General features: G+C 35.2%; 1 protein-coding gene across 2 annotated transcripts in view; it reads right to left on the reverse strand.

Moving 5' to 3' along the window:
- Positions 1-4,326: 4,326 nt before the first annotated feature.
- The window catches only part of Ireb2 (iron responsive element binding protein 2), a 52,061-nt gene continuing 39,274 nt past the window's right edge, over positions 4,327-17,113 (reverse strand). Inside the window, exons 14-22 of one of the 2 annotated variants that reach the window (XM_076851207.1) lie at positions 16,625-16,709; positions 16,152-16,308; positions 15,620-15,744; positions 13,721-13,825; positions 13,485-13,627; positions 10,771-10,918; positions 10,565-10,687; positions 8,065-8,250; positions 4,327-7,338 (exon numbers count right to left, since the gene is read on the reverse strand). In XM_076851207.1, coding sequence (XP_076707322.1) covers positions 7,228-7,338; positions 8,065-8,250; positions 10,565-10,687; positions 10,771-10,918; positions 13,485-13,627; positions 13,721-13,825; positions 15,620-15,744; positions 16,152-16,308; positions 16,625-16,709 — 1,183 coding nt within the window. In that variant the 3' untranslated portion in view covers positions 4,327-7,227. Of the gene's footprint in view, positions 7,339-8,064; positions 8,251-9,700; positions 9,778-10,564; positions 10,688-10,770; positions 10,919-13,484; positions 13,628-13,720; positions 13,826-15,619; positions 15,745-16,151; positions 16,309-16,624; positions 16,710-17,113 lie in introns of those variants that run through there. The other variant, XM_076851208.1, reaches the window with a different exon arrangement.

A 17,113-nucleotide genomic window follows, 5' to 3' on the forward strand; every position in this document is an offset into this window, starting at 1 on the left:
CTATTTTCCTCACACCCCTTCCCGTTCTCACTGGAAGCAAGTATCTTGGAGGCCACCTTCGGAAAACAAGGCCCGAGGTACTCGTCCATCCTGGCCTCAGGAACTGCAGGGGTCCCTATAGGAGGTCCAGAGAGTTGAGCCTGACTGCATTCCACTAGGTCTCTGACTTTCTCCGGATACTGAAATTTTCGAACCAAATGGTCTTATTTATTGAATAAGCCTACACACTAAAGGGGCACAGAGCCTCAAAGGATTTTGGTCATCCAACTTCCAGTTTCGGCTCTTGTCACAGCACAGAATTTTCTGCTCTCCTCCCAAGCCATTTAACTCAGTATAGTAGATGGTGAGGGAGAGGGAAAGCCTCCTTAATAAGCTTCCTAGGGGGTTAGCATCACAATAACTCAGGATGTGTGAACGACTCGTTTACATTGAGAAATAGAACTGGTAATTGGGTCAGAATCCTTATTTATTAAGTGCAATCAGTGAAAGTCTGCAGAGACTACCAGATTTTCAGGAGGCTGCCTGAGACTCATGGGATAACAGGTTAGTGGGATGATCCTAACTGCGAAGCGTATGAGGCTCTGATAGCTTGATGTCTTTCTCCAGCCAAGCAGGACTTCTCTGATAGGTCAGAATTTTCTAGTGGAAGCGCTCTGGATGTCTGTCCACCCTTGCCTGCACGTGGGTCTCTATTGTTTTGTACCCGCCCTTCTCACCCTATCTCCCCTACTCTCACACATTTTGGGTCAGGATTTAGCGTGCTCAGGTTACCTATAGCCACCCTGATTGATTTGGATGTTTCCCAGACTTCTATCAACTGTTGAATGATGACTCTTTTCCCTTTAGATATAGTTCGTTATCTGCTTCACTTCTAATCTTCAAGTAGCAAGGCTTTTTGCAGCCCCAGGGGGAGTCCCACTCCTTCCAATTGTCAAAAAGTAATTTTTCGGATTACCAAAATTAAAATCCTAAGGGCTGGGATTGGGGCTCAGTGGTAGAGAGTGCTCGCCTAGCATGGTTGAGGCACTAGGTCCGATCCTCCGCACCACATAAAAATAAAATATAGTATCCACCGAAAACTAAAAAAATAAATATTAAAAAAAAAATCCTATTGGCCAGCTGGGGTTGTAGATAAGTGGTAGAGCACCCGCCTAGCATGTCTGAGGCACTGGGTTTGATCCTCAGCACCACATACACATAAAAAAAAATTTGACAACTTAAAAAAAAAAATCCTATTGGCCCTCTTAGACCACTCTGCATGCTCAACACTTGGAGCACCTGAACTCTGTCCACCTTCTCTTGCTATTTCTATTGGTCTGTTTTCTTTCTGTACTCCTTTTGGGATGGAAGAATGGCAATGAGGATTTAATTGGGAAATTGAGAATCTGAGAGACAGGACTTCTAGATCTACAGTTGCCTTCTTTGGTATGAGCCCATTTCCATTCTCTGGACCTTCGTTAGAAATATGTTCTTTGTAACTTGCCTTTTCACTTTGTTAACATTCTCATTTTAAAGAATATTCTCAAACATAAATCTTTTGTGCATTTTTAATTGTCTTAAAGCTGTTAGGCTTCAATGGGATTCTAAGAGAATTCTAAGAGAACACTTTCAAGCCTTTTTTTTAAAAAAATTATTTTAGTTATAGATGGACACAATACCTTTATTTATTTAATTATATGTGGTGCTGAGGATGGAACCCAGGGCCTCAGACATGCTAGGGAAGCACTCCATCACTAAGCCAAACCACAGCCCTCAAGGCTTTTATGCAGCAAAATCATGTTTTGCCTCAATAATATAAACATTGGGTATCATGATTAAAAAGTTCCACCAATCTAAGACATTGTATTAACATTTTTCCTCTACCCTAACTACAGGGTCACTTCAAGTAGAGGTTCTCAGTGAGTTCAGTAATCAATACTTGGAGTGAAGCCAGGCACTGTGGTGCACATTCATAACTGAGGAGGCTGAGGTAGGAGAACCACAACATTGATGCCAGCCTAAGCAACTTAGTGAGACCCAAAATAATAAATAAAAAGGGCTGAGAATATAGCTCAGTGGTAGAGCACCCCTGGATTCAATTCTCAGTATTGAAGGAAAAAAAGGTGGGACGGGGGGGGGGGATGAAAAGAAGTAAACAATTTGTAGCAAGATTATAGAAATGATTTTATATTACAAAACAATTTTATATTATAAAATAATGGGGGCTATAGCTCAGTGATAGAGTGAATGTTTAGCATATGTGAGTCTCTCTGGTTCAATTCCAGCACCAAAACAATTTCTATACAATAGTTGTGTAGCTTTGCATTTCCATTATATATTGCAAGATGTTCACCATGCAAACACAAAATTCAGTAACAACACATTTCACATTATAAGAGCAACTTTTCTATTACATCTACACCTGCTTTTGCAATAGATGGTTCATTTTTCAAATATGGTCATGAGGTGCTTATTTGATGGGGACGTCTAAAAAAAATGTATCCTTAGGCAGGTTCATTGTGTGAACACCAATGTACTTACACAAATTAAAATAGCTAAGTCACTAGGTGATACAATGTCACAGGACCACTGTCATTTACATAGCTTACTGTTGATGGAAATCTCCTTTTGTGGCATATATCTATATGCTGAATGCAGGCTGGGTCTGAACCCAAGGGTGCTGTACCACTAAACTACATTCCCGGGTCTTTTTACTTTGAAACAGGGCCTTGCTAAGTTGCTGAGGCTGGCCTCAAACTTGTGTTCTCCTCAGACTCCCAAGTTGCTGGGATTACAGGTATATGCCACAACACTCAACTAAACACAAGCTTTATGGTCTAATATTTTGGAGAATTGAAGCCAAACAGCTCATATCAAAACAATAAATCTGCATGAAAACTAAATTAATTTAAAAGCAAAATTAATACCAAGTGAAAACTAAGTCAAATACATACAACACTAATGATACTGTAAGTCTCCTTCCAAGACTGGATATTCAAACTATCAGCGTACGCCCAGGCTGGCCGTAGCCTTTGTATTGCAAACATCTTAGAAAATTTGTTAGAATCCTTAGAAAACTTGAATTTGACCATTTTGGTTTATGAATGCCAAATTTTGATAAATAAGCTTTAATCACTCATTTAGGTTGCTGGTAAGAGTGTGAGAAAGGACCTATTCTTTTAGATCAGCGGGGAGCTGGCCATATTTACAAAATATTATTTTAGGGTAGAGACGTAGTTCTGGCTCTGAGCTGCTGACTTGTGGCAGAGGGAGTAAGTGGCACCATTAGCTGGTCCTAAAGTAACAGGGCCCCAAAATACCATTCCTCTATCCTGCATCCAGAAAAGGTTCTCTCTGAGCTGGGTATATGTTCAGTAGTAGAGCTGCTTGCCTAGCATGACTGAGGCCCTGGGTCAAAAATCCTGTTTTGGCAAAACAAAACCAACCTAGTTTCTCCTAGAATATATAATTCATAGCATGAGACCTCCAAATTTGTCCTGAATGTTAACTTAAATTAACTCCATAATAAAAGATCCATGGTATGGAGATTATATAGATGCAATCTGTTAAGGGTTCAGTCTACCTAAATATAGATTTCATTTTTAGTTGTACAAAAGATGCACAGACACATCAGGGAGAAGTAGAATCAGTGGGTATGAACTACAAGGAGACTTCAACTCTAAACAAAGGTTTTTTAACCATCAAAACTTCAGAGAATAGCATGGATTGCCTAGCACAGTAGGCAGTCTCCACTTCTTGACTGTTAAAAGGCTGCCCAATTAAGATGTTATTTGTATAAAGGATCCCGAGATTAGTCTTTTCAGCTCTACACTAATTTAAAAAAAATCTATGTATCTGTTAGAACACTCCTGGAATCAAATTCAACTTAAGACTAGCCTACCCCTATTTCAAATGTTTACCTTGATTTTCATTCATATTTGCCCTAGAGTGGAAGGGACAACTAGAGATAAGGATGAGAATGACTGTGGTTTACATCTGGCAGTTGTGTTGGAAATAGCTGTCTCAACATTTAGATAACATATTTGAAGAGAAATTTTTAGATTGCAACCAATTTCTTTTTCTTTTCTTTTTTTGGATACTGGAGATTGAACTCAAGGGTGTTCTACTACTGATCTACATCCCCATGCCTTTTAAAAAATTGTTTAAAAATTCTGAGGCAGGGTCTCAAGTTGTTGAGGCTGACCTCAAATTTGTGATCCTTCTGCCTCAGCCTCTGGAGTAACTGAGATATACACATGCACGATCATGCCTAGCATGTCTTTTTTTTTTTTTTTTTTTTTTTTTAGGCATAGTGTTTTATTTTCAATTACTACAAAATTAATCAAATGTGGTAATACAATTTTCTTTATTAAAAATAATTTACAGCATCAGTAACATATACACAATTGTCATCAACTGAACTTTGCCTCCAATATATTTCTATACAATACTTAACATTATTGAACTTAAAACTGTTATACTGTTTTGTTGGCTTTTAAATAATAGACAATGATTTATAGATACATGAGATATATGGTTCCATAGCCACATATTGTGTGTAAAATTGATAGAAACATCAGCACTGTCACCCTTTAGGGGGAAAAAAAAATCAAAACAAAAAAACACTAAGAAAGCCAAAGTCCATCCCCTTCCCCACACTTTTTATACTCCAAATCAAACTAAGATAAGGCCAACAACATACAGTATCCTAGTATCTTTTCCTAAACCTAAAGGCAAAAAAAAAAAAAAAAAAGGTGTCCTTTAATTCAACCATAGAAAAATGGCAGTCAAATAATTTCTCCTCATCCTGTCACTCATCACTGTGAAGACAAAATGCACACATTGTTACCCATGACTCCAATTTAGCTCTTAGCTTTATAGCGTTTAGTACAATTACCAGTGAAAATCCAAGTAACCTGGTGAAAGGGTTTCTGCTACCTCTCATTCAAGTGTCAGCATGAAGATAAAACAGGATATAACAACAACTGTCACCCTGGGAACTTTTTAAGTATAAATAACAATGGCAATTCAGTGGCTGGATGACACTTTCACTCATTTAATAGGACTAGCAAAAACCAAAGGTATGAAAATGGCGATAGTATGTAGCATAAAGTTTTTAAAGATAAAAAAAAATGCTGCTGTTGGTTAATAACTTTTGAAATTGTACTTAAGTTTACAATACTGATTTGCTTTCTTGTACACCTATTACACTTCTTTTACACAATATTTTTTTTTGGTAACATGAAATTACTTATATAGTCAACAAAAGAGGTACATAAAATAATAAAAACCAATAGATGCCACATTTTTGCAGCATTTGGCTAATGGCAGAATTATAAGATATCCACGCTAGTATTTCTGACTCCTCCTCAACTTAAAACCATGCTTATCAAGCCCTATGGTTCATTGTATATAAGCAAGAGTTAGAAATACAAGATGTGCTTGTATCATTATTGGACTAGGTAGCCTGGATATGCCAATGTTTTAATTAATAGCCAGCTAGCTTTATCATCAACTCTTGGATCAGCTGTTGATGATGTACATAACTCTGCCCATCGACCATAGAGTATGCCTTAAAAATGTATATTTTCCCTCTCATACAATCTGGAATTACTAGTTCAAAGCATGTAACAGATATTTTAACATTCAACTTGTATATTATCCATTCTTAACTCATGTTTTTAGGTAAATCAAAAACACATGCACTGACATATATAGCATATATCAAGAACACAATATGATTTGAAAATACCAAGAAAAATGTTTATAAAAAATTAAATAAAATATTTTCAAAAGACTGTATGATTGATTCTGTGCAAAGTTCTCAGTGGTCTTCACCTACTCGTTTGAGCATTATAGCTTAAAATCAGTAACGTTTTATTCTGTGCAACATAAGCTAATTCTGAAATGCAACTTAACTAGGTCATATGTAGATCTTCATGTGAAAAAAAATCATTACAATTAACTTTTTGCTGCTAAGCTTAATTTCTTAATTTAAAAAAAGGTGCAGGATTTTCTGAAAATAATTATCCAACCTTTTTTAAAAAAGTTACCAAATAACCTTGTTGACAGAATATTTGATGTGATATGGTAAACGTGCATACTGAGAATATTTAATACTCAGCAACAACTTAAGTGTTTTATCCTCATGGTTCACTTTGGTTAAAACCAAACAAACCATAACAAAATTAATAGAATCATACATCCCAAGTAAATAATGATTTGAAATGACAGAAAGTCAACTTAAAAAATTAAGAAGTGTTAACATTTAAAAAATGCTTAGGGGTGAGCACCCATATAATTTAGGGTGGATAATTTAAAAGTCTAGAGGAAATCAAGCTAGAGTTTAATGATTCAAGTTCTCTTTAGCATCCATAAAATGAATGTGGAATGTCAGTTGGTGATATCTACAGTAGGTACAGAAGTAAGAGTATCACATAAGATGAGCAAAATGATCTCATCCGATTAATGTAATGTCATCTGAGGCTTGCCGGAGGGGCACAGTGGCAAATTACTGAAAAATTAAGGGCTGCATGAAGGCAATTCATATTTTCACTGTAAATACAGTGTGCCACATAATCATTTATATTCTGCAATGGTCCATCTTCAGATGTGGAGGAAATTTTGGCTGGACAGAATGATTTCATGTGGGGTGGGTTCTATTCCTTGTTGTTAGACTGAGACAAAGGATAAACCTGGCTTATATTACAAAGTAGGAATGCCAATTGTGTCCAGCTCAATTCTGAAAAGGAATTATTACACTTAAAAAGTTCATGAATAAATCAGATTTCCAATATCAATAATTTTAGAGTCTACTTTGGTTTCTCTCATTTCAATCTGCTACTCTTAAACCAACAAACAGTAGTACAGTTTTATAGGTGCAAAACTAAACAAACAACTTCAGGAAATTACTCATATAAGAATCTTTTAACACAAGTTCAAATTCTGCCTTTATTTACAAAATGGTCTGAGTTAAAATATTCGTACCCCCCCAACCCATACTTACAGGTCTCTTCCACAACACACTCCACACATTGATTTTAGCAATGTTAATAGCACCATTCGTATATTATTTAAAATCAAGAAGATTTCATTTCAGTCACTACGTTGATTCATAATCATTTACATCCATGGATGAAATAAATTGAATATACTGGGACTATCTGCAGTTCCATGGCAAGGATTCCTGGGTCCAGCACAAAAGGTTTGCAGTTACCAGTTATCAAAGACATCCACGGTGAGTAGATACTATGAGAATTTTCGTGCCACAAAGTTTAATAATCCTCCATGTTTGTACAATGTTATTTCCACATCATTTTCAAAGGAAGCAATCACGCTGAATACTTTTCCAGTACTTGTCTTTAAACAAAGAAAAACATCTAATGTGAGTGGTAAAATCTTCAAAGTGTTACTTAGTAGTAGTTAAGATCATTTGTCTTCAGGTTCAATGACTACTTGGCACATTTTGTCTGACTGTCCTGGTTCTAATTTCATAAATTCAGACTGCCTAAAACCTTTTTGTTGCTTGAAAAACACCTGACTATCTGACTACAGGCTTCACAGTTAAGTAGAAAAACAGGTATTTTCATTACTAAATCTAAATGACAAGTATCATACTACCAAGAACACTAAATCAAATGATTTAGATTTTAACTTGTGAAAATTCCTACTCATTATCAATATTCATTTTACACCAAGTTATTCATTGCATGTAATGTCTACTACTCTGCCTTTTTCCCTTTAGAGGTAAAATTCTATTCTAACCCCGAACTTCTGCCTTCATTTTGGGTTAAAGTCAGATCAAGAGAGAAAGCTGAAAAAATAGGAAGAAGAAGCTGGCACATGTAAATGGAAGTCAAGATTTCCCTCCATGTCTTTTATCTAGACTAAGCACTCAGTTCCTTTCTACTTTTCTTCAGAGAACATAAACTGTATTTACCCAGTTTAAAAATGTAGGAAACAGTCATCTTAAACTAGGACTTATGTACACTGACAGTTCGCTATTTATAACTCTTTCCATATTCAATTTACAACCATTTACTTGAGTATACGGTGCAATAATATATTTGAAAATTTTAGAAATACCTTTATGATTAATGTAATTCCAGGAGACAGTTCTTCAGGAAATGTTAAAGAAAATGTTTCTCTGCCAGAGAGACCCAAGGAATCTGCATTTTCTCCTGGAAGGAACTGAAGTGGAGCTATGCCAATTCCAATCAAATGATCTTTGTGTATTTTTTCATAACTTTCAGCCAAAACAGCTTTCACACCCTGTAACAAATGTACATTGTTATTTCCTCCAATCATTTCTAAAAGGTGATTTATTGAGCATTTTAAAATAAAAATATCTACTTGGAACTTTTTGTAAATACTTTTGACCTAATACCCTATACTGAGGTCAATGTTGTTGTATCAAAGTTAATTGTTGGGCTGGGGATATAGCTCAGTTGGTAGAGTGCTTGCCTTGCATGCATAAGGCCCTGGGTTCTAATCCCCAGCACCAAAAAAAAAAAAAAAGTCAAAGTTAATTGTAGCAGTTCCCTGTTAGCCAGGCACAGTGGCACATGCCTTTGATCCAGCAGCATGGGAGGCTGAGACAAGAGGATCACAAGTTCAAAGCCAGCTTTAGCCTCAGCGAGCCACTAAGCAACTCTTGTCTCTAAAAAAGTATGAAATAGGGCTGGGGATGTGGATAAGTGGTTGAGTGCCTCTGAGTACAATGGCTGGTACTTGCCCCCTACTTCCCTTTTTTAAAAGGTCCCTGTTGTTCTGCCTACCCCTGCCACTTCAGGGTTAAGCACTGACAGCCTACCATATAGGAAGAGTTCAGGGAGTTACTCACATAAGAATTTTTAATAAAAATTCATATTTTGCCTTTATTTACAGAAGATAGGTGACTACTCTGACATCATGTAGACTCCTAAGGAGGATTTCTGTTTAAACATGATGGATCTAACATGTTCACTAACATTCTCTCTGGAAACACCATTTAAATAACAATCTAAACTCATAGCAACAAAGGGAATGAGAAAATTCTATAAATATTTAGAAAACAGAAATAGGCAACTGATTTATCAGATAGTGTTGATACTGAAGCATGATGAAATTAGAGAGTGATCTCAATAAAGCCAGTCTGTAAACAGGGCTCAAGGAAGTCTTGAGACTAGAGATACATGGAACTTTCAGAACATTGAGGTACTGGTTAAAAAGTGTACAAAAAGCAGTACGATCCCTAGCTCAATCCCCAGTCTGATAAAAGTAAAATGTTTCATCTTTGGAGAAAATGAATTAGGGAGGCTCTATAATTTTTTTCCATTATTGTCTAAGGAGCCTCTTAAGATTTTTCCCCTTAATGACAACTTCCTCCATCTTTCCCCCATTCCTTTCAAAATCTTAATACCGCAAACATTCTGTGTATTTGTTTATGTACTATGTTTATCTGTACTTTACATAAAAACAGCATGTTTTTATTATTATTTTTTTTAATGTTTTTAACCACCTACGAAGCAATTTTCACCCCTTGGGAGGACTCACACCTGCTAAGAACACGTGAGCATAGGGGAAGGCTGGCCTGAGAAAGCCAGATGGAGATTAAGCTGATGTCTGCATTCTAAATTAAGTCTCTTTCCTTGAAGAAACTGAATGGCCTCAAACAGATAATGACATATAGGCTTCTGAATGACAAAGTTAGTTTATCATCCAATGTAAGACCTACTAATAGACAAAATCCAGATCATACCCAGTTTTTAAATGTCTATCTGAATGGAGAGCCAGAATCACCTACTACATCAGGGAAGCCTTCAACATAAAAAAAAAAGACAAAATTTTTTTAGAATAAAAGGAACCTACACCTGTAATACTTAAAGATAAGATAATCTGGTTTATTCCTACAATTCCTTAGAGTGTTTACATTTTAAGGAAGAGATTAAAGATTCAAAAAGAATGAAGTATGAATAATAGGCTATGAAGACTGCACTTTGGCCAGCTATTTTACAATTACAGCTATAAAAAGAAGCACTTTCAAATATGAAATGGCAGCAAGCACACGTCACATAATGATTATCTCCAGCAAAGTGCTTACTTGTCCTGCAACAAAGAAGCCATCTAAAGAAAAATGTCTTCCAAGCAGATAGCCAGTCACCATCATCTCATATTTGAGGGGGAGGGATATGTGTGTGAGAGAGAGAGAATACAGTTTACATATGTATTCTCATGCATGGACGAGAGAGAAATTTGATCTACTACCTCTGAGTCTCTTAACCTTTGATAGAGCAAATCGGTGAAAATTAAATGAAAAGTAGGAAAGTACAAATATCAATAGGTATAAATAATTATTATATGGCCATAGACAGGATCTCCTTTCCCTCTGTCATACTGACTTTCTCACATAGGATGTAGGTTTAATAAAAATCAAAGTATTTAATACAACTAGATGAGTACAAAATATGATCTGAAATCACTGAAAAGAAACCCATCAACATGAGGTCACCCAAATAAGCTAAATAAACTCTGGCAGATGTTACTGACAAAGGGGAATATTAAAATTTATTTTAAGCTTATGAAAATAAATTTTAAAAATCAGTACCAGTAAATATGGTCCTTTGGCAGCCCAGTCTCTTGAATTTCCTGAACCATACTTCTTTCCTGCTAAAATAATCAGTGGGATACCTTCTTTCTGGTACAGCTCTGCAGCTTCAAATACATCTAGCTGTAGATTAAATAGACACAAACTCTTTAATACAAATTTTGATTTTGTGAGCAACTGCCTCAATACTTTGTATGTATCCTTACCGTTTGTCCCGATGGAAAATGAACTGTTTTGGGAGCTGGTTTTCCAATAAATTTATTAAAAAGCTTGATATTTGCAAAAGTACCTCTTGTCATCACAGCATCATTACCTCTTCGGGCTCCGTAAGAATTGAATTCACGAGGGGTAAGGCTACAAAAAGATTATAAAGGTCAGTTTTTACTCCAATGGAAAATAACCACACATTACTGAAATGTAAAACTTGATTCAAAAAAATTTTTTTTAATTGTGGAAAAACTCAATCAACTACAAAAATAGAGAAAACAGAACAGTGAAATATCTATGAGCCTAACACCAACCTATAATAAACAATTCATAGATTCCTTTTTCCTCTATAATCACACCTAGTAAATTAATTTTCAGCAAAACTCTATTATATTCTAACTGTATGTTCCAATGTTTCTCTAAAAAACATATGGCTTCTTTTAAAAAATGCCATCCTTGGGGCTGGGGTTGAGAAAGAAAGAGAGAGAGAGAGAGAGAGAGAGAGAGAGAGAGAGAGAGAGAGAGAAAGAGAAAGAGGAAAAAAAGAAAAAGAGAAAGAAAGAAGTTGCGTCCACCTACACTTAAAAAAATGCCATCCTTAAGCCTCATTAAAAAAAAAAAACTCAAAATAATTTTTAAAATATCAGATAGCCAGTCAATAGTCAAATGTCCTTGATTTTCCCCCAACTTTAAAAAAAAAAAAACAGCACTGGGAATCAACCCAGGCTCTTATGCACATGAGGCAAGTGCTTTACCACTGAGCCACAACCCAGCCCTCCAAACTATTTTAAGTTGGTTTGTTCAAATCAGCATGTAAGTACAGTTTACAAAAGTATTCATTTGATTTCAAGTCTGTTATAATCTATATGTTCCCTCCCTGCCAACTCCTTCCTTGTATTTTATCTAAAGAAACTAGATCATTTGCTATATAGTTTTCTGTGTCTAGACTATGTTGACTGTAACCCAATGGTATCATATAACATGTTTTTCTGTCCTCTTATTTCTTGTAAACCAGAAGTCAGATCCAGTGACTCAATCAGATTTAAGTTTTTTAATTTTTGGAAACAATGCTTCATAGGTTATATGTACTTTGGTTGAGAGGCACACTATATCCAATTGTCTTTTCCTGGAATGTTATCAGTGACTGATCATCATTGTATAGACTGACTAGAAAATGCAATGATACTAAATTCAATCATTCCTTCTTCATTTTTTAGCTGAAAACATTTATAAAGTCAAACTCCCTGTTAGCAGAGAACACTTGTGCATGCCTGTAATCCCAGCAACTAGGGAGGTTGAGGCAGGAGGATCACAAGTTTGAAACAGCCTCAGCAACTTAGCAAGACCCTGTCTCCAAAAAAAAAAAAAAAAAAGGGCCGGGGGGAGAAAGAAAGAATAAAGGACTGGGATGTAGCTCAGTGTGAAGCACTCTTGAGCTCAATCTCCAGTACTAAAAAAAAATACAATTAAATAAAAATTTTAAAAAATCAACAACCAAAAAAACCCCCCACAATGTGGGTATTAGGGATATTTACTTTTAACTATATAAATGACTTTTTTTAAAAGATAAATAACTGGACAAAAGTACTTCAACAACAACTTTTATCTGCCTCTCATTTGGTCTTTTATGTACATATAAAATTATACATTTATAACTTCTAAGTTCAGGATGGGAGTGGTAGGGATTTGGGTGTCTTTAGAAAATTCTGATGAGAACTACTGAATTAAATGTACTCAAGAATTCATAATACGTTTTAAAAGTGTAAAACTGAGTTATTTTTTTTTCTTTTCTTTTGCAGTGCTAGAAGATTAAAGATTAACTAATTTGTAACCACTCTGTAATAAAAGCAATGTATTATTATTACAGGTCAAACCAAGTTATATAGCCCTTATTTTTATCATATTTCAATTAAAAAAAAAATACTTGAACAATTTGAATTGTTCAAGCATCATACAAGCATCCAAAAGCTAATCAGAAACCAGTACTACAAAGTTTACTTTTAGCAAAACTGTCCCTGATGGCAAAACAGTTGTATATCATTATCATATAGAAATGAAATAAAATCTTCTGGTTTTAGATCTTTATTTCCTGTATAAATGGCCTTTACATTCAAATGTATTGTTTCTATAAAATTTTAGGATCAAGAAGTTATCTTTTGGGGCTGGGGTTATGGCTCAGCAGTAGAGCACTCCCCTAGCACGTGCAAGGCCCTAGGTTCAATCCTCAGCACCACATAAAAATAAATAAAATAAAGGCATTGTATCCAACTACACTAAAAATAAATAAATAAATAGATAAAGAAGTTGTCTTTTGATTTAATAATCATCAATTCTAGCCTCATGAATGTACATTTTATAGCTCATAAAACACACATTTATTGTACTGCAATAATGGGAAGCTGATTAGAACCAAATGATTAGGCCTCAACTGGTAGGTTAAACGAAGCTGACACTTCAACAAAGTAGCTCTGAAAAAGAAATATCTTGTTTTATCAGTTGTTTATTTAGACTGTATGGACCTAATTTAAAACAGCAATTTCAATTTCTAAAATTATAAGCAAAGACTGGTGTAAAGGTTTCCCCCAGTTCTTAAGTCACAGATACTAACATTACCTAAGAAAATATTTACTTACTGGATAAAAGAACACAGCATAAGCCTCTTTATCAGTAAAAAGAAGGTAAACAAAAAACACCCAAAACCATGTATACATACCCTCTATTTGTCAAATACTTAGCGGCAGCACTACTCCTAGCAATACTCCCAGCAGGTGATATATGATCTGTTGTAACAGCATCTCCCAAATATAATAAGACGTGGGCATTTTCAATAGGCTGCAGTGCAACTGGTTCTTTGGTCTACAAGGTATAAAAGTTCAAAGCATTTAATATTTCACAAGATTTTTTAGTCTATAACAATCTTTAAAAAGATCAAACAAAAACAGTACTTACAAGTTTATCAAAAAATGAAGGACATCTGATATAGGTAGACTTTAAGTCCCATGGAAACAAAACTGAGTCTGGTGCTTCTAAAGAATTCCACCGCTTATTTCCTATCTGTGAATATAGTTTGGGTTGATTAACAAAACAAAGATAAAAGTCAGAAAGTGACTTAGGAAAAATGTTCAAGGGATTAATGTAATACTTAGGTCAGTTGAAAAAGGGGGGGGGGGAGACTTATCTATTTAGAAAGCTAACATAGTACATTCTATAAAATCATGACATTTTTGACAGAATGAATAAAGACTGTCAAATTCCAACCCACCAGGTTCTCCAGAATACATTAATAATTAAGCTTCAACTTAAACTGAACAAAAATACTTTATAGAGTCCCCCCAAAGCTTAAGAATTAATAAAGATCTACACATGTTGCAAAAGAGAGATTAAATATGCTGTTAATCTATAGGAATGTTATCACAAAGAAAAACTTCCACATTTTTAGAATATATTTGTCCCCTATCACCTCCTACTGGTCTTGCCTTTAAACGATATCCAAAATCTCACCATTTCTTACCACTTCCACTGCTACCTCAAAGATCCATTCCATCAACACTTTTTATACCTTGTACTACCTTCATCTGGTCTTTCTGATTCTATCCTCCTTACCCAACTCTCCTCACAAAATATTTTCACTATGATATCAAAGTGATCCTCTGTTCAAAACCTCCCCCACTGCTCTCCTTCTTAGGGTCAAAGGCTCTTCTTATAATGACCTAAAATTCCTTAGGTGATCTGGAGCTTCATCTTCCCATTGACATCATATCCTATACCATCCTTCCTATTCTTTATGCCCTAGTCACACCGTACTCACCACAGTTCCCTTTTACACTTTTCCTCTACTTGAAAAGTCTTTCTCTTTGTTCAGTTATGTGGCAGATTCATTTTCTTTCTTCAAAGCTTTGCTTAAATGTTAGCTTTTCAGTCATCCTATATAACACTGCATTCTATTTCCCAAATTTGAAGAACTGATTCTCTTTGATGTTTTTCTAATAGATCTTATTTTTAACACAATGTACAATTTACCTAATTATTTTCTTTACAGTTTACTGTCTGCCTCATGAGAATTTTGCTTTGTTCACTATGTATTCCAACCACCTAGAAGAGTACCTGACACATAGTAAGGCCCCAATAAATATTTGCTGTTTGTTTCTGCCTTCATTCATATTGTTTATAAATTTTTGTGTATCTGAATTTGCTTACAGGTGATAAAAACATCTCTGAAAAGGCACTTTACAAAGACATCACAGGTGTTCTAGAAAGGTAAAGTAAATAGCTAGGGAATTGGTGAAAGCAAAATTTGCTCTTACTTCTTTTGATTTCTGAGCCATCTGAATGGGAATGACAAACAAGGGCAGTTTCTATGAAGTGTGCCCACATTCAGGATACCAAATGTTAAGTGGCCACCACATATTTCTAGTAAGTAAATAAAATCGATTCTATCCCAGGCACTGTCTTTGTAATTAATAATTCCAGATAGAAAGTGGCCATATAACTCATTAAAAACTGTGTACTCAAAATAACATAATTATTATTATTATTTTTTTTTGTGTGTGTGTGTGCCAGGAATTGAACCCAGAGGCAAAAACCAATGAGCCACATCCCCAGCATTTTTATGTTTTATTTAGAAACAGAGTCGTCTCACTAAGTTGCTTAGGGCCTCACTAAATTTCTAAAGCTGGCTTTGAACTTGCGATCCTCCTGCCTCAGCCTCCCGAGCTGCTGGGATTACAGACACTTGCGCCACCATATCTGGCTAATTTAAATTTTTATTCTAGCCAGAAAGTAAGATGCATGAAATAAAAGAACACTGTGACTTTATCAAACTATTTCAGAAACAAACAAGACTCTTACCTCTATCTTCTCTTTTAGTGCTTTAAACATGGATAATATAACATGTTCTTCCTCCACCTGATGAACTTCTTCTCGACTAGGCCAGATGTCATGTAGATAAATATTCTTGCCAGTAGGGTCGGTACCTGGTTAAAAATTTTTAACATGTTTCTTCTTTAAAAACAAACAAACAAACAAACAAACACCATCAACAACAACAACAACTACCTTAAATGTTCATGTCTTTTCAAAGACATTATCACAGAAACTAAGGAAATAACAACAACAACAACTTTAAATGTTCATGTCTTTTTCAAAGACATTATCACAGAAATAAGGAAATAACTCAGCAACAGGGTGCTTCAGTCTTATCCAGCTGAAAGGACTAATGACTTGTATATTTTACATTTCTTCACATGAACACAGAAATTATTAACTATATGTTTTAAGTCTTTATGAAATCAAAGAATGGAGGTACACAAAACATTTCAAAAAAAAACTTCTAGGGGGAAAACACACACACACACATACACAGAGAGAAAGGAAAACATACCTAAAGGCTCTGTTTGGAAATCTATATTCACTGTGCCAGCTATGGCATAAGCCACCACCAAGGGTGGAGAGGCAAGATAATTGGCACGAACACAATCACAAAGTCGACCTTCAAAATTTTTGTTTCCAGATAAAACTCCACAGGTAACCAAATCTCCCTGGGGGGGGGGGGGGCGGGAATTGCACAAATGAATACATTCAAGAGCTAATACAAACTTGGATAATCATATAAGCAATCTCTAATATTACAAACTGAGCAAGAAAATAAAATCACAAATTTTATAAATCCTGCAAATAAACTAATTCTTTATAGGAACTATTTTAAAAACCTAGAAACAGTTCTTTGAATTGTTTTAAATTCACAGGTTACTCTTCCCAAAAGGTTTCAGAAATATAACAATATATATATAATTTAATAACAAAACAATTTTTTAAAAAACCCACTAAGATATCTTGCCAATACACATATATTACCTGTTTTACTGCATTTAAAACCACTTCTGATAATGGTGCTGTATTTCCCACACATGTTGAACAACCATAGCCAACTATTTCAAATCTGTATTTTAAAAAAATGAAACATGAGTAGATAACATACCACATTTGCAAAGAAAGGACAAGTCTTATCTTTCATTTCCATTACTATTTTTTAAATCTTTTAAAGTTGTCGATGGACCTTTATTTAATTAATTTATTTAAATGTGGTGCTGAGAAGCAAACCCAGTACACCTCACACATGTTAGGCAGGTGCTCCACCACTGAGCTATAGTCCCAGCCCCTCATATCCATTATTGCAATAAGATTATTCAAAATAATATTCATGACACACAGATTAAACTTCATCAATATATTAATTTCACAACATTTTGAGCAATCAAGTTTAATTCTCATGCTTATCTGTAGTGAATGCAAACCTTTGAAGGACCCTGATACTTCGGGCATTCCCTATCAGGTCAACAGCAT

This window comes from Callospermophilus lateralis, chromosome 3 (genome assembly GCF_048772815.1).
Source record: "Callospermophilus lateralis isolate mCalLat2 chromosome 3, mCalLat2.hap1, whole genome shotgun sequence".
Classification (NCBI taxonomy): Eukaryota; Metazoa; Chordata; class Mammalia; order Rodentia; family Sciuridae; genus Callospermophilus; species Callospermophilus lateralis.